At 38.4% G+C, this 22,134-nt stretch overlaps 1 protein-coding gene and 1 long non-coding RNA gene across 6 annotated transcripts in view; one reads left to right on the top strand and one right to left on the bottom strand.

Moving 5' to 3' along the window:
- The window catches only part of PLCH1 (phospholipase C eta 1), a 200,123-nt gene that overhangs the window by 120,130 nt on the left and 57,859 nt on the right, over nucleotides 1-22,134 (top strand). For 4 of the 5 annotated variants that reach the window (XM_072727220.1, XM_072727219.1, XM_072727218.1 and 1 more), the window contains exons 1-2: nucleotides 9,643-9,790; nucleotides 13,070-13,240. In XM_072727220.1, coding sequence (XP_072583321.1) covers nucleotides 9,659-9,790; nucleotides 13,070-13,240 — 303 coding nt within the window. In that variant the 5' untranslated portion in view covers nucleotides 9,643-9,658. Of the gene's footprint in view, nucleotides 1-9,642; nucleotides 9,791-13,069; nucleotides 13,241-22,134 lie in introns of those variants that run through there. The other variant, XM_072727221.1, reaches the window with a different exon arrangement.
- Nucleotides 730-21,808, bottom strand: LOC140594469 (uncharacterized). The gene is made up of 2 exons (XR_011995317.1): nucleotides 20,589-21,808; nucleotides 730-1,576 (listed from the first exon to the last, which is right to left on the bottom strand). It is a non-coding gene; the product is annotated as an uncharacterized lncRNA (long non-coding RNA).

Genomic DNA, 22,134 nt, shown 5'->3' with positions numbered 1-22,134 from the left:
CTGGGACCCCAGGGTCACACCCTGAACTGAAGGCAGATGCTCAACCCCTGGGCCACCCGGGCGTCCCAACAAGTACTCTTTGAGTTCTTATTACATATGAATATTAAGCTCCTTCCTCCTTTTTCTCTCTCTTTAATTTACAGTTTGGAAACTGATTGACACAGAAGGGGAAGTTATTTTCTACTTCATACCATTTACCTTCTCTCAATTCTTTAAAACACTGGGGACACACCTGAGTCTCCTTGATTAAGCCCTTTCTTGAGGTCCTGTAATAGTGACAAGGTAAATAGTCAACATGCTTGGTCTGAAGGCACTTCTGCTGCTGGTATTGAGCTGGTCAGCTGCCATGGCCTTTCTGGCCTCAATTTCCTTATCTGTAAAGTGAGGGCAATGGAGCTGTTGACTGCTTTGGTTCCCTTTTTCAAATTTTGAATGGTCTTAAAATACATGTGTCCCTGTGTATGAAGAGAATAGTACCACTTCCTTGCTGTCATTGGAATGTGTGCCCTGATTTTTCTCCCCCCAGCGTAGTGATAAATTTGTGCTGCTCTAGTTATAATTCCTCACCCAGGGTATTGTTTGAGCAGAGCAGAAATATTCAGCCCATGAAAGGAATTTTGACAGTGTGAATGTCTGAGCTGATGAGCCGTGATGTTTTTCATCAATATTCACAGCATGCGGATAGATGCACCTGGGATTCATAAATGAACAAAACATAAACATAGAAACTAACTTTCTGTGCTTTATTCTGTTAATTTAGTCCTTCACTCTTTAACATTTGGTTTACAAAAAAAGCCCCACAAAAATACCGAATAAAATCACTTTCTGGTATAAGCCACAGAGCTGTACCAACAGTGCCTGGAACTAAAAGAATATTCATTTTTCATGAGCAGGAGATGTGAGATGGGGCAGTTCAAGGGTTGGTCAGGCAGTGGCTCAATGATGTCATCGGAGACCGGGGTTCTGCGAGGCCCAGGTGGTTGGTGCAGTCCTCAGTGGGCTGCCCCTTGGTCAGACGGATGTATGGCTGCTTCAGGTGGCAGCTCCAAGCAGCCCTGCTCAGAGGGATCATAGTTTCTTCTCACAAACCTTTTTAAATTTTTTTTTTACAAAGATTTATTTATTTATTTATTTACTTACTTACTTATTTATTTATTTATGAGAAAGAGTGAGAGAGAGAGAGAGAGAGAGAGAGGGAGAAAGCCCAAGTGGGGTGAGGGGCAGAAGGAGAAGCAGACTCCCCGCTGGACAGGTCGGATCCTGGGACTCCCGGGATCACGGCCCCGTAGGCAGATGCCTAACAGACTGAGCCATCCAGGTGCCCCTCACAAACCCTTTTCTTTAAGAGCAAAGTAAATCTTTCCAGGACACCCCTCCCCTCCTACCCCCAAAAGACTAAGTCTCATCATTGGCCAGAATTGCTGTTACAGGCCCGTTCCTAAGCCAGTCTTCAACAAGGTAAATTATGAGCATAATTGGAGCTCAGGACTCTTGCACTCCTAAAAACTGAAGACTCCAAAGAGTTTGTTGTTTATGTGGGTTTCAGCTGTTGATACTGTCATATTAGAAATTAAATCTGAAAATTAAAAATGATATTTGTCAATTCATTTAAAATTATAATGAACTATTACATGTTAACACATATTTTTTTAAGGTTTTATTTATTTATTCATGAGAGACACAGAGAGAGGCAGAGACACAGGCAGAGGGAGGAGCAGGCTCCCTGCGGGGAATGCGATGTGGGGCTCGATCCCAGGACTCCGGGATCACGCCCTGAGCTGAAGGCAGATGCCCAACCGCTGAGCCACCCAGGCATCCCACATGTTAACATATTTTTATGAGAACTATTTTTCAAGACAAATTAGTGAGGGACAGTAGAGTGGCTTTCCTCCTTTGCAAGTCTTTTTAACATCTACCTGAATAGAACCCAAGTATTTTCCTGTCTGCCTCTGCATTCAGTCCGTATGTTATTATTGTTTTAGTGGAAATGCATGAAGAAAACTTAGCCTCACCCAGGTAAATAGTTGGAAAAGGCGGGGACCTCATGGTTATGGGGACCCTTTGGGTTATACTTTGGGGATGGCTGTCCTAAGGCCAATCAAGATTCACTTTCTGCCTCCATTGGAGCACCTGGTTCTCGCATACCTGAACACAACCGAGGTTCTCCAACAAGGAAGAAGAAAGGAACATGGCTGTAGCGGAAGACAGTCCATTCTAGAAGTTGCTATCCTCACCCAGTTAACTAGGACAAATTCACAGTGTTCACAGAGCCTTTAACCACGTATGTAACTGCCTCTCATAAGCCTTGAAATAGACCAGTAAGAGCAACGGGCATATTGTCGTTTTTTTCTAAGTGGCAGCAAAATTTACCCCTTTATCAGATCTTTCCAGTTACATGAGAAATGCATGCTCATTGCGGTAAGCCAAAGAATACAGAGGTGCATTAAGAAAAGATCAATAGTCTTTATCCCTGTGTATGAATTTTTGCACCTTCTTCTTCAAGGTGACTGATGTGAACAATTTGATGCACCCCCTTATCCCTCCTGCCCCATTTTTAAATCCGGTTATCTGTTTTTCTGTTGAGTTTTAAGAGTTCTGTATATTAATCCCTTACCAGATACATGATTTGCAAATACTTTCTTCCATCCTGTTGGTCTTTTTACTTTATTGATAGTGTCCCTGATGCACAAGATTTTTAAGTTTTCATAAAGTCCAATTTGTCTGTTTTTTCTCCTCTCACTGGTGCTTTGGTGTTAATACCCAAGAAATCCTTGCCATATCCCATGTTGTGAAGATTTTATTCTGTCTTCTGTTAAGAGTTTTATTGTTTCAGGTCTTCCATTTAGGTCCTTGATCCATTTTGAGTTGATTTTTGTGGGGAGTGTTAGCTAATGATCCAACTTCATTCTTTTGCATGTCGATATCCAAGTTTTTCAGGCCCGTTAGTGGAAAATACTGTCCTTTTTTCATAAAAAGGTCTTGGCGCCATGTCAGAAATCATTTGACCGTAGATATGAGGATTTATTTCTGGGCTATTTTATTTTAATGATTTATATGTTTGTCTTCACACTAATACAACAGTGTTTTTGATTACTGTAGCTTCGAAATAAGTCTTGAGATCAAGAAGTGGGAGTCTTCCAATTTTGTTCCTTTTCAAGATGTTTTGGCTATTTAGAGTTCCTTGATATTCCATATGAATTTTAGGATGGATTTTTCTATTTCTGCAGAAAGCGTCATTAGGATTTGGATAGAAATTGCATTGAATCTGTAGATTGCTTTGGGTAGTACTGACATTTTAACTAAATTGTCTTCCAATCCATGAATGTGGGATGTGTTTTCATTTAGTTGTGTCTTTTAAAATTTCTTTCAACAACGTTTTGTAGTTTTCATTGTGCAAGTTTTTTGGCTTCCTTTATTCCTAAGTATTTTATTACTTTGATTCAATTGTAAATGGAATTGTTTTTGTAATTCCTTCTCAGATTGTTAATGTTCATATATAGAAATACAGCTAGTTTTTGTGTGTTGACTTTGTGTTCTACGACTTTGCTGAATTCATTTATTCTAACAGCTTTTTATGGAGTCTTTAAGGTTTTCTGTATATAAGATCATATCATCTGTATGTAGATAATTATATTTCTAAATTAAACGGCCCTTCCTTCCTTTCTTCCTCCCTCCCTTCCTTCCTTCCTTCCTTCCTTCCTTCCTTCCTTCCTTCCTTCCTTCCTCCCTTCTTTCTTTCTTTCCTTCCATCCTACTTTTCCTCATTCCCTCCTCCCTTCCTTCCTAGTTGCTCTAAAACTTAGTTGTGTTGAATAAAAGTGGTGAAAGCTGGCATCCTTGCTTTCCTTGTTCCTGATTATAGAGGAAAACCTTTCAGTCTTTCACTGTTGAATGTGATATTTACTGTTTTTTTTTCATATGTGACTTTTATTATGTTGAGGTAGTTTTCTTTTATTCCTATTGCTTTGTGTGTTTTTATCATGAAAAGTTGTTGAATTTTTTCAAATGCTTTTCTGCATCAATTGAAATGATCATGTGGTTTTTTTCCTTCATTATGTTGATGTGGTATATTGCATTGATCTATTCTCATATGTTGAACCATCTGTGTATTCCAGGAATAAATTCCACTTGGTCACGGTGTATAATTCTTTTAATATACTACTGAATTTTTGTTTGTGAGCATCTTGTTGAGGACTTTTATGCTGTTTATTGGTCTGTATTTTTTTTCTTGTGGTATCTTTGTATTTGGTATCAGAGTAATGCTGGCCTCATAGAATGGGTTAGGGGATGTCCCTTCCTCTTCAATTTTTTGAGAAGGATTGGTGTTAGTTCTTTTAATGTTTGGTAGAATTCAGCAGAGCTATCAAGTTCCAGTATTAAATATCGAGTTTCCTTTGTTAAGAGATTTTTGGTTACTGATTTAAGCTCCTTACTGGTTATAGATCTGTTCACATTTTGTTTCCTTTGTGATTTAGTCTCTGTAGGTTTTGTGTTTCTAGGATTTGTCCATTTCATTTAGATTATGCAGTTTGTTAGCATGCAATTATTTATAGTACTCTTCTGTAATCCTTTTTTATTTCTGTAAAATTGGTAGTGATGTCCTCACTTTTGTTTCGGATCTTAGTAATTTAAATCCTTTCACTTTTTTTTGTTAGTCCAGCTAGCTAAAGGTTTGTTAATGTTGTTGATCTTTTCAAAGAACCTACTTTGGATTTCATTGATTTTTCCCTGTTGTTTTTCTTTTTCTATCTCTGTTTCATTGCTCTTTAATCTTTCTAATTTTCTTCCTTTTCTGCTAGCTTTGGATTTAGTTTGTCTTTTTCTAGTTCCTTAAGTTGTAAAGTAGATGGCTATTTTGAGATCTTTCTTAAATTTTATTTTTAGTTATTATTTAAAAAATTATTTTTAATGACAGTATGGTTGACATGCAATGTTACATTAGCTTCAGGTGTATTAGCTGGAAATTTCCCCATTAGCACTGCTCTCACTGTATAAATTTTAGTATGTTGTGTTTCATTTTCATTTGTCTTTAAGTGTTTTCTAATTCCTTTATGGTTTCTTTTTTGACTCATTGGTTGTTTAAAAGTGTGTTGTCTAATTTTTAAAATTTGTGAATTTTCTAGTTTTCCTGGTTATTGGCTGTTAACTTCATCATGTTGTGGGAAAAGAAGATACTTTGAATGAGATCTCTGTTTTAAAATTGGAGACTTAATTTATGGCCTAAAATATAATCTATCTGGAAAATGTTCCATGTGCACTTGAGAAGAATGTGTATGCTGTTGTCGTTGGTTAGAATGTTCTGTTCATGTCTGTTAGACCTAATTGGTTTATTGTGTTGTTTACATTCTCTATTTCCTTATCTTCTATCTGGTTGTTCTATCCATACTTTGAGTGAGGTATTGAATTCTCCAACTATTATGTAGAACTGAACACATTTCCCATCAGAGGTATAATTGTTATATCTTTGAACCTTTAATCAATATAATATGTCCTTATTTATCTTTTAAGAACTTTCTTTTTTTATTTAAAGTTTATTTTATCTGATATTTGGAGAGCCACCTCTGTTCTCTTTTGCTTATTTGCATGGAATATCTTTTTCCATCATTTCACTCTCAACCTGTTTGGGGTTTTTGGATCTTAATTGAATCTCTTCTAGTTGGGTCATGTGTTTTTATCCATTCTGCCAATCTCTGTCTTTTGATTGGAGAGTTTAATCCATTTATATTTAAAGTGTTTACTGATAAGAAGGGGTTTCTGTCATTGTGCTATTTGCTTTCTATATGCATTATAGCTTTGATGTCTCTCGTTTCTTGCATTACGTTTTTTGTTTAGTTGATTTTTTTTTTTGTAGAGGAATTTTAAATTCCTTTCTCATGTCCTTTTATGTATATTTTATAGCTGTTTTCTTTATGGCTACCTTGGGGATTACATTTAACATCCTACAGTTAAAATACTCTAATTTGAATTTACACCAGCCTAGCTCAATAGCTTTTTGAACCTGATTTTGTTTGTTCATGTTCACTGGCAGTAGAAAGTTTTCATGTTTGAATTAACCAGGTTGACAGCTGAGGGATTTCATATTCTGAAAATATGCTATCTGGAAAGCAAGTAAACCCCAGAACTGCACAGGGAACAATTTTATAAGAAATATAGAAACAGTTGATGCTTGTGTCAGTAAGGAGAGAAAAGGAAAGAGGAAATTAATAAATAATAAAAAAGAAGCTGATGTCAAAAATAAGGAAAGTTATGTTGAATCAGGGAATGATTCTCCATACAGATTTTTCAGAATTTGATAGGGTTTTAGGTAATATTTTAATAACAGAAAAACATCCTTGATTGAGCATACACATTAATTACATTAGTTGAACAGCTTTGGGATGTTCATTATTATTATTACATTTCAAATAGGCCTGAAACTTTCCACTGTGAATTAATACTGAGCGTAATGAATCTTAAGTGGCTGTATGAAAAGCAAATCCATCCAGTGTAAAATGTAATTCAAGTTATTTCTGCAATAGGGCCATGTTCCTTGGAGTTAGATGCAGTGCTTCTATCTATTACAAGCAATATAATGTGTTTACAGACTCAGGCTGGCATTGCACTGCCTGGCCTTCAGCCCCCAATTCTGGCCTGTACCGTGTAACTTTGGTTAAGTCACTTAAACTCTTTCTCCTCAGAGTCTTTGTCACCTGGTGATGATATTAATCACAGTGTGTGCCTTATGTAGCTGTGTGAAGATCAAATGAGTTGATATACACAAAGTACTTAGAACACTGTTATTAAATACATATTAAGCACTTATAAATAATAGCTACTTTTTTTTTATTGCTAAAAAGAGGTAAGGACTGACAAATTTTTTGTTTTCCTACTCAGATAAAGTCTGAAATCTCAGTGGCCCCAGCCTGTAAGCCTCAGCGTTTTTTCTCTATCAGTCCGTTCTCCTCCATGATTTCCCACCTTATCTCTTGAACTTACAAGGGAAACTATTACCCCTAGAAGATTTTAGGCAGTCCCTATGGATGTTGTGAACCAAAGATTTACATCTTCCCTATAAATCATGAATCCTGCACACTGTGGCCTGTAAGGCATATCTGGCCCATCACCCTTTTTCTTTTTCTTTTTTTCATTACCCTTTTTCTATGTGCTCCCACACTAGGAATTGGTTTTCAATGGTTGAAAAAAATCAAAAGAAGAGGAATTTTGTGAAATTATGAAAATTACATGAAATTCAAATTTCAATGTCCATAAATACAACTTTATTGAAATATAACCATGCCAATTAATTTGTCATAGGAGTAGAATCGAATAGTTGGAACTGAGACCTAATGGCTTACAAACCCTAAAGTATTTACTATGAAGCCTTTCCCAGAAAAAGTTTGCCCACCTCTACAGAAAATACCATTCAATGCTTTACATTTTCCTATAGTTTTTGATAGAAATTTCTAGGCCATAACTTGTCATTCAGTTTTTACTCTCCCAGTTTTTTTGTTTTGTTTTGTTTTGTTTTGTGTTTTACTCTCCCAGTTTTTCTTTACAGAATGATAGTTTCTCAAACTTGTCCTGTATAATGATGCGAGTCACTAATATAGAGCTTTCGTGGGCATTCATATCTTAATTATGAAGAATAGCTTTAAGGTATCAGAATACTTTTACCTGTAATTGTATCGTATACCATGTGTACTATTACTGGAAGAGAATGCTTTTTCCTTTCATTGAATCTTAGAGTTGGAAGGGACGTCAAGGTCATTTAGTTGTGTTCACTGACATTATAGATGAAGAAATGGAAGGCCCAAGAAGTGACATAAGTGACCCCTTGTCACAGGGCCAGGTCAACAAAGAATCAGGACTAGGTCTGATTCTACTTCTGTTTATGCCGTACTAGTTCCATATCCCCTAAACCAATTGTCAAGGCCAGCTTGTGCGTTGACACGGAAGGCCTTGCAGACACAGGCCCACCCTTAGGGTTTATATCAGTAAAATACTCATACTTAGGGTTTGCTTGTCTTTGCCTCTTCTCTGGAGAAGTCTTTGAGAGGCTTTGGTAAAAAAGTACAAAATAAATGGATGAGAGTATTATCACTATTGAACTCATTTCATCACTTCTTTGAACTCTGGCAAAGTACATTGTTGGGTACAGAGCAGTGTCCACAGTCAAAAGAAATAGACAGGGATGGGCACTGTGTGCCCAGAAAACAGAAAAAAATGAGAATCAGATACTAGTAATTGGCTCAAATGTTTCACTCTTTTGATTCTTCAATTATTTTTACCCTCATCCTGGGTCACTTGTTAACTTCCAGGTGTCATGTATAATGAGCTCCTACCTGAGGAGAAATTGAATTAGAAAGAATGAGGCTGGTCATTTTCAAATATTATAAAGGGAACAAAATGTGAAACAAGGTATTTACTGTATGAAAATGACCTATCTATATAAAATTAGAAGAAATAAGACTTTCTGGTTGTTTTTACTTCCTGAGGTATAGTCTCCTACAATCATAATTTGAATCACCTAAGAAATGTGTAGCTGTGCTACCCCTGGGAAGACTGTTAATATTTTGACTTTGAACATTAGTCTGACGTCATCTTCTTGATAAGGAAATATTAACCCTTTACCCTTTTCTGTCACCTACTCCCATCCTCCTGTTTGTTGGTTTTAAACCTATACCTTGCCCTTTTTTGATTTTCTGGTTTCTTCCACCACCATTGTTTCTTGATTCTTCATCCACCTTCAAATTTTGAAGCTCAGTTTGGTTTTCTAAACATACACATGATTCCTGCCTTCTGTGATTTACCCCCAACAACTATGAATCATCCATTCTTAAAAAAATTTCAGTTCACCCACTGGTTACCATTTATTCTGCTTCCTTACTATGCAGAACAACCCAAGAGTCATTCCCCCTGATTATTTTTTAAAACCTCAGTTCACATGATGTAAATCTTTTGTATCTAAACTCAGCTTCCTACCCTCAGCCACCTAATATCATACTGGCATTTTGAGGGTAACCTCTAGCATATCAGGCTTGCCCTGGAGTTAGAAGTTTGGTGCTAATAGGTAAGAACCCTCAAGACTAGTAATAGGAAGATGAACATAGTCTAGAGAGAGAGGCCTTCTGTATACGAGTCGAGTCCTAGACCAGGTTGGCAAAAACCTGGATCTCTTACTAATTTGTCCTAAACAGATTTCCCCTTCTCCTCTAGCTATATATTCTCATGGACGATAAGGAGATTGAACTAGACAGTCTAAGTTTCTAAAAGTAGGAGTGGGCCAAGCAAAAGGAACTGAAAAAATTATCTAGTGGGAGGTGTTGTGGAGGTAAAAATATACTAAATGGAAGGTCATGGAGAAAGAAAATAAGGCGTAAATATTTGGGGTTTCATCACATCATATTCCTTAATGGACTGGATAAGAACGTGTGGGTTAAAGAAGCTCTCAGGAGAGCACGGTTTGACTCATTTCGAAGTGAAGGGGATGACGTACAAGTGCTCATTCCCCTGGTGGTGGTTGTCCCTACTGGCAGCTCACGAGCCTGTGGTTGCAGGCAGGGCCTCCTCAAAAGAATTTCTTCTCAAGTCCCGCGTTCGTGGTAAACCTCTTTGTGAGTATTCTGTGAGAGAGCTGTTTTTATTTTGATGAAAAAAGTGTTTTTCTTGACCTTTCTTCATGTGGGTGAAGCAGACCTTTGAGGAGGCTGATAAGAACGGTGATGGCTTATTGAATATTGAAGAGATACACCAACTGATGCACAAGTTAAATGTCAATCTGCCCCGAAGAAAAGTCAGACAAATGTTTCAGGTACGTTTTCACAGTTGAGTTGGACTTTATGTAAAATACACATTGGAGGTTATTGTTGGACTTGGGGGGTGTTTCAAAGGCTATTTTGTTCCATTGAAAGTTGATCTTACCTGTTCTGAATTGTTTTGTTTTCCTTTGATGAAAAGAGGCATTTTGTTTCTTGAAGGGGGAAAAAAAACCAATTTCATAAACTTAACATATATCCATAATTTCACTTCCTAAACTGCCTTTTTTTTTTTAATTGTTGCTGTTTTCAGAGGGTAATTATAAGCGCGTTACCTGGCATTTAGGTAATGGAGTGAACTCGATCAAGGCCCTTTCGAGGGAGTGATCACATCCCATGTGCCTACCTCACAGAGCTCTTGTGAGGATTAGAATAAAGACGAGGTAACATGAGAAAACCCCACTTGCTGGTCTTCAAGAGGCTCTGTTTCATTTCAGAGGAGTTTAAGATTTAGAATCCATGATGCTTACAAGTGCTGCTGTATTACTCACTCCTATGATTTAGGGAGCTCTCCAGAAGTTCTCCAACTGCCTGTTGGTATTAGATGAGATGCTCTTTCCCTGTTGGTCAGCCCTTGAGGAAAATCCTTGGGCCCAAAGTTCCCCTGCGGCACCCAGCTGGGGTTGTATCTGGTCCTTCCAAGGTGCAGAAGTGAGCTCCGTTAAGTGAGTGCCAAGACAATGTTAGATTATGAGTAATTGCTAATATATTAATTTAGGAAGTGCTCGTATTTGGAGATAAGTCATATGCACAATCCATGTTTTGCAATAATTTTCTATTCTAAGTGATCGGCTGCTATTTTGTACATGTAAAAATAAGCAGAGGGTGTGATATTTTATGACGGTTAATGTTTTGTGCCTCTTTTGTTTTCTAACCATTCATTCTTAGAGGTGGTAAGGGCAGAAACGACATGAAGGATGAGTTGCCATAATAGCTTTCAAGGTGGAGGCTGGTTCCGTTCTGTGACCTCTTACGGTGGCCCTGTCCTTGGGAAGCTCTTAGATGGACATGGTTTGCAATGAGAGGAGCTTGGTCACATTGCACTGGAGAGCAGCATAAGAGAAAGGAGAGAAGAGGAAGGCATATGCTGGAGAAGGAACCCCAGAGATGGAGTGAGGGACTTTGGAGGGGAAATGTGTTGTCACAAATAGAGCAAACTGTCTTTCAACTATATGGAAGGCTTTGCCACATTCCTGGCAATCCCTGTGACATCTCACCTCTGCCCTGTTGTGAGCCCCACACTCCCAGCTGTTCCTTTCCATAGAAAATGCTCATTGCGCAAAGAGGTGGCTGCTGATTAAGTCAGAGAGGCCAAGCTTAAAGAGGAAGGCAAAGTCTCTCCTACAAAAATAATGACGTGGGGGTACTTTTTGGAAGTTAGATATGTCTGGATTTTTCCCCCTTCAGACACCTTTTATTTCTGATGCACTAAGCATTTTGCAGGGCCAACCAGGAGATGTTTGTGTCAAATGTCTTATGCGTTCAAAGTAAATCCTTCAGACAAGTTTTAAGAAAACATGAGGGGTCTCTTTTTGTGGCCCTAGGTTTAAGACTTATCAAGCCAGAAGTGACTGGATAAGCAGTAGGACCTGCTGAAGAACATTTCCACTCTAGGCCTGGTACCCAGCAGGGTTGTGTAAATGCTCTTGACAGGAGTGATAGAGCCAAAGGTTTTATTAGTATTATTTCAGGAATATCCTTCTTCTGGCTGATTTGCTGGTGCAGACATTGAAGCCTTCCTAGAATTTTCTTTGTTTGTTTGTTTGTTTTTTGTTGCAGAGCAAGATTCAACTAAAATTTGTTAATCTTTTAAGTTCCGGTTAGCTACTTTAGAAGACTTTAGATGCTATTGTTTAAATGTCAGAGTTCTCTGCTCATAGCTATTCAGGCATTTATAAGGAAATCTTGAAAAATGCTTCTTCTCTGTATCCAGGGTTAGATATTTTGAAACAAAGTTATGGCAGAAATTTGAAGGTTAGACCCAGCTTCTTAAGATGCGGTGAGTGACTCCACAAACAAGCATCTCACACACCAAAAATGTGGATATTCTATAGACCGTTCTCCTTCTACCTTTAAGAGGACAGAAGGCTCCACAACCAAATTGTGTATGATTGAAATATTGGTTAAAGCATGTGCTCATAATTATTCGAAGGTTAGCAGAGTTTTTAAAAATACATTTTTTTTTATGAGCACGTTGACTTTCAAAGCTATGCTTCAAACCCCATAACAGCTGAATATATGTCACAAAACCCACGCATTTCAAGAAGCCATTCATTCCCAGTCAGTTTTGGTTCAGTTACAACTGTGTTCACTTAAAATGAAGATTGTGGAAATGGATTGGTTGCTCGTTACATATCCCCAGCAGTTTTAGGGTTTTCTGAAAAATTCAACCAGTCAGAAGGAAGATCCATGTTGAAAGATTCTTGCTCAATAATTGCTAGAAACAAATGATTTCAACGAGAAATCAGTCCAAATGGATTTTTCATATTTCTATGGAGGGAAAACAAGGAGGTACCAATGATCCTGATGGCTTTAAGAGCAATAAGCTACCTACACTGAATTAAGAGAGATTGTTATATTTAAAAATTATATTTGATTGAATTACAGTTCAGAAACTGGTTAGAGACTGGCATTTTCATACTCTGTTAAATATCTTTTTTTCCTTTTGTTCATGATTCATCTTGTCCAACATTTCTTTTTCAGTAGTTTCTTCAAAAGATCAGCTTTTGGTTTAATTGCTCACCCTTTGATGGTATATCTGTTTGTTTTCTATTTCATTGCTTTTTGCTTCTGTTTATAATTTATTTCTGTGTATTTTTTTAGCTTAATTTTTTCTAGCTTTTTGAGTTGAATGTTTATCTTACCCGTTTTCAGTCTACCTTGCTTTCTAATAAATTGCAATTTTCGTTTCCTTCTAATTACTGCTTTAACTAAATGACACAAATTTTAATATGGATGTCACTTCTGTTTCATTTCCTATTTAGAAATGTATTATGGTGTTTTCAGACTTTTTTTTAAAGCTTTCTTTGTTGGTTTATAAATTTACTGTGGTTGATCAGAGAAATTGGTTTTTATAAGGTTGATTCTTTATAACACGAAACTTGTTTTGTGGCCTAATAATAGTTAACTTAAATCAACTCACGTGTGCTTAAAAAGAATGTGTGTACCACTTGTGAACTGTGTTCTAGCCTTTTTATAGTAAATATTATTTTCTCAGTACTGAATTTCCTTTTTCAAACTCTCATACTGCCTTGGTTTTTCTATGCCTCTTTCAGGAAGCAGATACAGATGAGAATCAGGGAACTTTGACATTTGAAGAATTTTGTGTTTTTTACAAAATGATGTCACTGAGACGGGACCTTTATTTGTTGCTCTTGAACTACAGTGACAAGAAAGATCACCTAACTCTGGAAGAACTGGCTCAGTTTTTGAAGGTTGAGCAAAAGGTATCATTAGATTGTGGAATTAAAGTTTTATTTAAAAATGCTTTTGAATATACAGGCTTCTGTTGGGTATGGGTCTATTTTTTAGGACAGAGGAGTAAATATTACAATTCCACAAAAAATCTTATTTGTGAATTATTTACAATGTGTTTCTAGCAGCTTTTATGAGGGAGTGATAAATTGAACACTTAACATAATTAACTTAAATATGTTGAATATGGATCTGCACATTTTTCCACAAAGTAATGGATGTTAACTTGTGTGTTTCATTTTAGATAGGATGGTTATGTTTTCTTTACACTAATAATATAGGTAGCTATTAACTATGACATAATTCTTAACTAGCAATAGAGTAAATTCATTGATAATTCTGATGGGAAATTGACATTTGATCATATCAGGAGACTAATTAAGTCCTGATTAGCAAAGAGAACCCCTAAATATATTTAAAATAAGACCTTTTAATTTTCATACTGTATGGTTTGAATTGTGGTCAACAAGGCTAGTCTTCTCATACTTGCTTTTTTTTTTATATTGCCTTAAACTCTGTTTCTCGCTAACAGAATAAGTGAAAATTTTTTAGCTTTATTTAGTTATATTTGACTAAAATTTTATGTGCGTAAGGTGTACAATATGTGGTTTTGATACAATGTATACATTGTTTTTTTTTTTTTTTTTTTTTTTATGATAGTCACAGAGAGAGAGAGAGAGAGAGAGGCAGAGACACAGGCAGAGGGAGAAGCAGGCTCCATGCACCGGAAGCCCGATGTGGGATTCGATCCCGGGTCTCCAGGATCGCGCCCTGGGCCAAAGGCAGGCGCCAAACCGCTGCGCCACCCAGGGATCCCCAATGTATACATTGTAAATGATTACTCAAGCTAATGATTAATGATACATTAATGATACATTGTAAAATGATTACTCAAGGTAATTAACATACTTAGCACCTCACATAGTTATGATTTTGTGTGTGTGTCGTGAGAACACTTGAGATCAACTCTCTTAGCAAATTTCGAGCATATAACACAATATTATTGACTATGGTCACCGTGCTGTACAGTAGATCTCCAGAACATATTCATCCCGCATAATTAAACCTTTGCATTCTTTGACCAACATCCCCCCTGCCTCCACCCTCCCCTCCAGTCCATGGCAACCAACACTCTACTCTGCTTTTATGATTTTTGACTTTTTTAGGTTCCATTTATCAGCAAGATTGCGCAGGATTTGTCTTTGTCACTTCACGTAGCATAATTTCCTCTAGATTTTAAAGATGTCACAAATGGCAGGAACGATTTAATCAATCGTGCCTGTGTAATGGGACCTCTACCAAAGCCCCTACACCATGAGGGTTGGAGAGCTTCTGGGTTGGGGAAGCTAAATGGACATACTGGGAAGGGGAAGGTGTGTGCCCTGAGAGGGATGGAAGCTCTGAATACCTTCCCACATACTTGCCCTGTACATTTCTTCATTTGGCTGTTCATGAGTTGTCTACTTTGTAGTAAACTAGTCCTAGTAAATAAAGCACTTTTCTGAGTTCTGTGAGTCATTCTAGTGAATTATGGGGACCTACAGAGGCTTTCTCCTTGACTAAACTCTAGGCAGGCTCTTCTGAGTCCTTTTTTTGTGACTAGATCTTGATGTTGGGTTTTGTCCTCAAGAGTCCAGCTGTAGCTAGAATCCTGCTAAGTCCCTTTAACCAAAACCTGCATCTCTGATACTTGATCACCTTAATATCTGAGAACATTTTATTTTTCACCATCTCCCAGGTGATATCTGGTCACTCTTTTTTTCCTTCAGCAAGAACTCCGTTAGGTAGGTTTAGCCTCCCTGATGTTTCCTCCACTGACCCCAACCCTGCTCCTTGCGCATAAATCCCCCTTGTCCACCCTGTATTTGGAACTGAACCAGTACTATATACTGAGTCCCCTTTCCCCCTATTGTAATAGTTACTGATTAAATAGTTACTGATTAAAATCTGTTTTTATTGCTTTAAATATTCTCTAGGTCTGATTTTTCTTTTTCTCTTTTCCTTTTTAAAAGATTTGTTTAGGGGATCCCTGGGTGGTGCAGCGGTTTGGCGCCTGCCTTTGGCCCAGGGCGCGATCCTGGAGACCCGGGATCGAGTCCCACATTGGGCTCCCGGTGCATGGAGCCCGCTTCTCCCTCTGCCTGTGTCTCTGCCTCTCTCTCTCTCTGTGACTATCATAAAAAAAAAAAAAAAAAAAAAAAATAAAAGATTTATTTATTTGAGAGAGAAAATAGGCCTCTGTGTGCATACGCAAGTAGGGGATGGGACAGAGGGAGAGAATCTTTAAGCAGACTCCCTGCTGAGTGTGGAGCCTGATGCAGGGCTGGATCTCAGGACCTGTGAGATCTCGGGACCCATGACCTGAGCAAAAACCAAGAGGCAGACACTGAACTGACTGAGCCACCCAGGTGCTCCATTGTCTGTTTTTTCTTTGACAGACCCCTAAATTTGTAGTAGGCCAAGCAGAAACGGGGGTAGCCTGAACAGTGCATTTGCAACTAGAATCTGACGTGGAACAGTCCATAGGACTGAACACTTAAGCTGTGGGGTCTAATCCTAACTCCAGGTAGTTAGTGTCAGAACTAAATTGCATTGCTGGACACCCAGTTAGTGTTGGAGAATCGAAAACCTGGTTGGTGTCAGGAAAAGATACACTAGATTTGGTCATGATTTACTTTCCCCATTCCACAATCACATATATTTAAGGAATAACAGATTCAGATTTGATAGGCTTTGGTGTCTTTTTTTTTTTTTTAAAGATTTTATTTATTTATTCATGAGAGACACACACAGAGAGAGAGGCAGAGACACAGGCAGAGGGTGAAGCAGGCTCCATGCAGGAAGCCTGATGTAGGACTCGATCCTGGGTCTCCAGGATCACACCCTGGGCTGCAGGCGGCGCTAAACCGCTGGGCCACCAGGGCTGCCCATTGGTGTCTCTTTCTTAAGGAGTGTGAGCAAAATGTTTCTATCAAAATCAGTTGTTTTGATTAGTTTGCTAATTTGTTAAAGGCAGAAATTCTCCATTAACAAAGTTCCTATAACATAAATAGAACATGGGGACGGAGTACTAGAAGAATTTTTTTTTCCCCTTGCAGAAAATATGCCCGACTACATACATCTCTACTCCTCTGTTCTCTGTTTTTGTAACTACTTTTCCACTCTCACCTGGAGAACTCCTCCAGTACAGTAGAAAAAACATTAGACCAGGGGCCCAGAAGACCTACAACCCACAGCCTACAGGCTTTATTGGTTGGAGAATCTTGGGCAGGTCATTTATTACTGTTTCCGAGCCTTTGTTTCCTACTTTATTAAAGGAAGCTGATATCTGCTTTTCCAATCTCACAGTGTCAAATTGAACATTGATTGTAATGATGAATGTGAAGGCTCTTTGACAGATGTTCAGAAGCATCGCATTAATGTGACAAATTAAAAATACAATATTTAAAGCTACTGACTTCAAATTCATTTGGACACGTGAAATTAACCCAGCCCATTTGAATAGCAATAGTGGATGTCACTTGCTAAGGGGCATGTGTTTTGGTTATATTGACATTCAACCAGGAAATTTTTGTTGGGGAAAACAGAAGCCAGTGTTCTATGACATATGCCCCTGGCAGACGATTACCTGTATCCAGTTTAATTTGCTCAATTAGCTTGAGGCTACATATGGGCATAATCTGAAAGAAATTTTTAAACCATTATCATCCATCAAGATACATAACCCATAAAGGAAAATATCAGTGTCTTGAAACTTTTAAGTTTATATGTGGTTCAATTTATTGAACACCGTAAAATTGATGTCTAGCACAAACTAGGAAAATATTTGTAACATACAAAGGGAAAAACAGTGAAATTCCTTAATATGGAAAGTGCTGTCGTAGACTACTGAATGAATACCCAATAGAAACATGGGCAGAACATTTGAAACAAATAATTTCATAAAAAGTCAATAAACCTATTGAAAAGTTCACCCTTATTTAGTGATTCAAATATATGAAATAAAATGAGAAGACCATTTTTCATCTACCAAATTATAAAAAAACAATACTATCTGGGACCCCTGGGTGGCTCAGCGATTTTGCACCTGCCTTCAGCCCAGGATGTGATCCTGGGGACCTGGGATCGAGTCCTGCGTCAGGCTCCCTGCATAGAGCCTGCTCTTCCCTCTGCCTGTGTCTCTGCCTCTCTCTCTCTGTGTCTCTCATGAGTAAATAAATAAAATTTCAAAAAATATATAAAATAAATACTATCAGACATGGTGTCCATTTTCTTACATTTCTACTGAAGTTGTGGAATGGTATAATCTTTCTTTGGAATAGTTTATCAAATTTTATATTATTTATAAGACTTTGACCAGTCAGTTTTACTTCTGGTAGCTCATTGTGAGGAAATAATTGTATACATAAAAAAAAAAAAAAGAAAAGCATATAAAGTTTTGCATTTCAGCATTCTTTAAAATAGAGAAAAATTGGGCACAATCTAAATGTGCGGCAAGAGAGTCACTAGTTAAGAGTTTTGTGGGATTTTGAGTTTTAAAAGGGGATTTTCACAATGGAACAAATTGGAGGCAATTTGACGATTCATATGGCAGTAATTCATTCGTTTCTGATGGCATATGATTGGTGTAGACACCAGAGTATTCAACTTTTTACGGATTTACTCAGTTGTGAAATGAAATATCATTTCATATGTTACTGGTCACATATGTTGTCAGAGATTATGTGAAATCAAATATTGGCCCACGGGCCAGACTTTTGTTTCACTGAAGCTCTTTGAAACCTGAATTCATACCTTTGACAGGTCTAACTGCTGTATGATTTAAGTCTTTTACTTTTAAAACATCATCATTTTAAAAATGATGTGCTAAGGGAAATTCTCTCTTTCATATCCATGAAGAAGTGCCAGTTACGAAGAAACCAGCTTGCTGACATTTCTCTTTCACTACTTCCTTGCAACCACAAATAAAGATCACCGACACCCACCAGTCTGTGATTCCAAAGTACTGGGTCTGGTTGAGGTGTTTTGGTTTCATTTGTCCCCCTGTGTTTGCCAAAAAAGCAATCTGTGTCTCCTCCAGATTTACTATCCATTTCCTGGCACTGGAGCAGAATGTGTTTTGTGTTCAGTGCTTTTCAGAGTTTTGGTTCAGGAGCGATAATTGGATTTCGTTCCCTCTTCCCCCCTGACAGCCTTTCTTAACAAGCCTCTACTTTCTTTCTGTCCTTTTGTTTCCTTTTTTGAGGAGAGAGGAAGTGAAGGCAGGATTATTGAAGCATCCTTGCAGTCTGAAAAACCACCTTGCTGTTTACCGAGTGCAAAGGCTACACCTCCATGGATAAATCAAAAGCAGATTTCTGTTTATGCAGCACTTTCATCTGAAATATGCATATGGATGGTTAATTCCAGGGGAATTTTCGGGGCTTTACTGATCTCATGCTAGGGGGCCTTGGTCTTATTATTGCCGTGTTTATCTGACATAGATCTATACGTTATCTCATTGTGATGCTTCTAACAGTTACCCCTTTTATGTCTTTGTTCTTTCTGCTAAAATATTCCTTAATTCTTCCGATCAATTACCAGTGTCACTTGTACCATCTCCCTTCATTATCCTTTACTGGCTCCAGAATGATTTGGTGAGAGTCATGGTCATTCTAACCTTATCTCTCAATGAGAAATAATTATAAATTCTTCTTTGTTTAGAACTACCCCTTTTGGTGCTAGCGTAGCTTTATCTTTGTTAAAAAAGCATTTTCCTCATCATAAAAGCATTCTTTTCAGAGTCCTTCCTGAGTTTCTGTTTCATTTACTTAATTATTCACAGTTAAAGCAATTGAGAGACTTTTCAGAGTAATTACATCTTATAATATTTTTCCTGCCTTGAATATAGTTCCCAAATGACATTTTCTGTGAAATAGTCATACATTGAAATGCTTTGAAATCTGAGGTTTAATTTTAGGATGGGTTAGAGGTAGCCATTTTGGAGAGGTAAATTGTTACTTATTCAGTTGATAACTGAAGGACCATTCATTTAGAGATGCTTCTCCACTTCCTTCTGAAATTACCCCAAAAAACAGAAAAAAGCCTTTTTTTTCTTCTGCGCAAAACTGCAAGGAGAAAGACAACAGGGGAAGAGACAGGAACAACAAAACCATGAAATTTGACCTAAAGGAGACCCAAGAGCACTGAAATTCAAGCCCGCAAGGCAAGAAACACAAAGCAAATCCATTCACCCAGGTATACACCAGAAAAGCTTGAGAATTGAAGTCACAGGATGCTCTTGAAAATAGGAGATGAGGAGGGGTGAAAAACACAAGCATTGGTTGGAAGTAAGGTTCTAGATCCTCTGTCCTACCACACGCAGCAGTGCAACTGTTCCTGCTCCATCCTGGCATAACCGTGAAAGTCTGAACTGGGGAAGGATGGCCCAGAAGGATCTGGCCCGAAGCATCCCGGGCACACCTGAGTACTGGAAATGTGGGGACCATGGTAGATGGTCTGTGAGGATGGCTGTAGTAATTCCCCCGTTCCTGTATGCATGCCCCTTGGCAATGTGACTTTCCCATTCCTCCCATCAAGAAGTGGACTCTGTTTTCCTAACCCTTGAATCTGGGCTGGCTTCAGGATTTGTTTGGCTGATAGATTGTGGCAGAAATGATGAACAAGGAGACTCTGGGAGCTTGATGATTCCACACCGGCCCTATTGGAACTGTGCAACTACCACATGAGGAAACTGGGTTAGCATTTTTGGGGATGAGAGACCACTCAGAGAAGGAGGCCCAGGACCAACAGCCAGCACCAACCACAGACATGTGAGCAAGGCCATTGTAGACCACTCAACTGGAGTCAGGCCTGGGTGCTTATAGTCACTTGAATAACCCCCAGGTGAGAAAGGCAAAATAACTGTCTAGCCAAACCCAGTCCCACTTGCCGTCCTGCATAAACGTGATTAAAAAAAAAGTGGTTGTTGTTTTAAGCTTCTAAACCTTGGGTGTCTTGTTTCAGAGAAATGGGTAGTGAGTGCAAGGACAAAGTGAACATCTGTGTATTAAAGTGGGAGAACCACAAGTCTCTTCTAATACTCTGCTCTCGGGTTTCTGTAGGGGACATTACAACTAGGAAATAGGAGAATGTTACAAGTTATAGTGGGTTGGATAGTAGCCCCTGAGGATATGCCCAAGTCCTAACTCCCACTACCTTGAGTGTGACCTTATTTGGAAATAAGGTCTTTGTAGATGTAATTAAAGTTAAGGATGTTGAGATGAGATAATTCGAAATTTAGCGTGGACCCTAAATCTAACGATGAGTGAGCGCTCTTACAAGTGGCAGAAAAGAAGACCTAGATGCACCAAAGGTGGCCGTGGAGGCAGAGCCTGTGCTTACGAAGCCCGATGCCAAGGTTTGCCAGCAGCCGCCGGATGCAGGGAGAGAGGCGTGGAGCAGATGGTCCTTCACTGTCTCCAGAGGGAACCGACTCCGCCAACACCTGGAATTTGGACTTCTGGTCTCTAGAACTGTGAGAGAATGAATTTCTAAGTTTGTGGCAATTTGTTAACAGCAGCCCTAGGAAATGAATGTACTAGCTAACCCCAAGAAAAAAACCCCAAACCTGAAGATATTTATATCAGGCATCTAGTAAAATAGGACAGCCAGGGAATTTTACAGTGAAGCCCACCAGTCAATCAGCTCTGCTCATGAATGCAGAGCTTCCAACTAATCTATTACTGACTTGGTCTTAAATACATTTTTAAACAGCTAATTTAAAAAATGGATTTTAAATAGGCAAGTTTGCCGCATGTTTGAGGAGCTCCTCTATTATAAAAATACAGAGACCAAGGTAAACAAATAACATCAAGAAACTTGGAGAGAATAGAGGCAACGGAGGGACAAAGAAATTTTTAAAACTGCCATTAATCTATCAGAGTGATGAAACACAAAATTGTAGCCACGAAGCCAGAGCAATGTGCTCTGGCAAAAGACGGTTCAGAGGCAGAAAAGAGCAGAGAATTACATTCAATACATGGCTTAGATGATAAAGTGGGAAGATTGCCTGTAAAATAGAACAAACAAAGAAATGGAAAATAGAAAAGATAAGGAAATTAGTGGATTGATCCAAAGGTCCACTCTGAATAATCAGAGTTACAGAAAAAGATAAAAAAATTTATATAAGGGAGGAAATTATAAATAATACAAAAATGATTAGCATGGAAAGTTAGAATTCTTTAGATTGGCAGGGCCACTGAGTGTCAAGTGCAGTGAATATATAAAGATCTACAGAGGGACACCTGAGTGCCTCAGTCAATTAAGCATCAGACCTGATTTGGGCATAGATCATGACCTCGGGGTTGTGAGATCCAGCCCCAGGCAGGCTCAGTGCTCAGCAAGGAGACTGCAAAGATCCTCTGCATCCCCACCTCTGCCCCTCCCTGCCCCTTGCACGGGTTCTCTCTCTCCATACAGAGACAAATCATACTGAAATTTCACAATGCCACGGATAAAGTGAAACCCTAAATGTTTACATAAAGAAAGAGAGAGGAAAAAAAAAACCATTGACCAATAACAAGCAAAACCAGCTCCTGTAAGGTTTGGAATCAGTATGGCATCAGACTTCTCAACTCTGCAAATCAAAAACACACGAACAACGATTCTTGACCTAGAATGTTCTACCTGACACATGGAAGAAGACAAAAACACATGCAACAAATAAATAATTTACTTCCCAGGCATTCTCTGAGGAGCGTGACAGGGTGAAGTCAGAACAGAAGCTGAACCAAGTGTTGGAATCCCACCGTCCTGGAGGAAGGATGACCTTGATACGGGATAAAACATTGGAGTTCATGGGTTATTTGTTGCCTTTGGTGACTGA

The sequence above is a fragment of the Vulpes vulpes genome, chromosome 11 (genome assembly GCF_048418805.1).
Source record: "Vulpes vulpes isolate BD-2025 chromosome 11, VulVul3, whole genome shotgun sequence".
Taxonomy (NCBI): Eukaryota; Metazoa; Chordata; class Mammalia; order Carnivora; family Canidae; genus Vulpes; species Vulpes vulpes.
The sequence above is the reverse complement of the archived record's forward strand: the minus strand, read 5'-3'. Positions and strand labels throughout refer to the sequence as shown.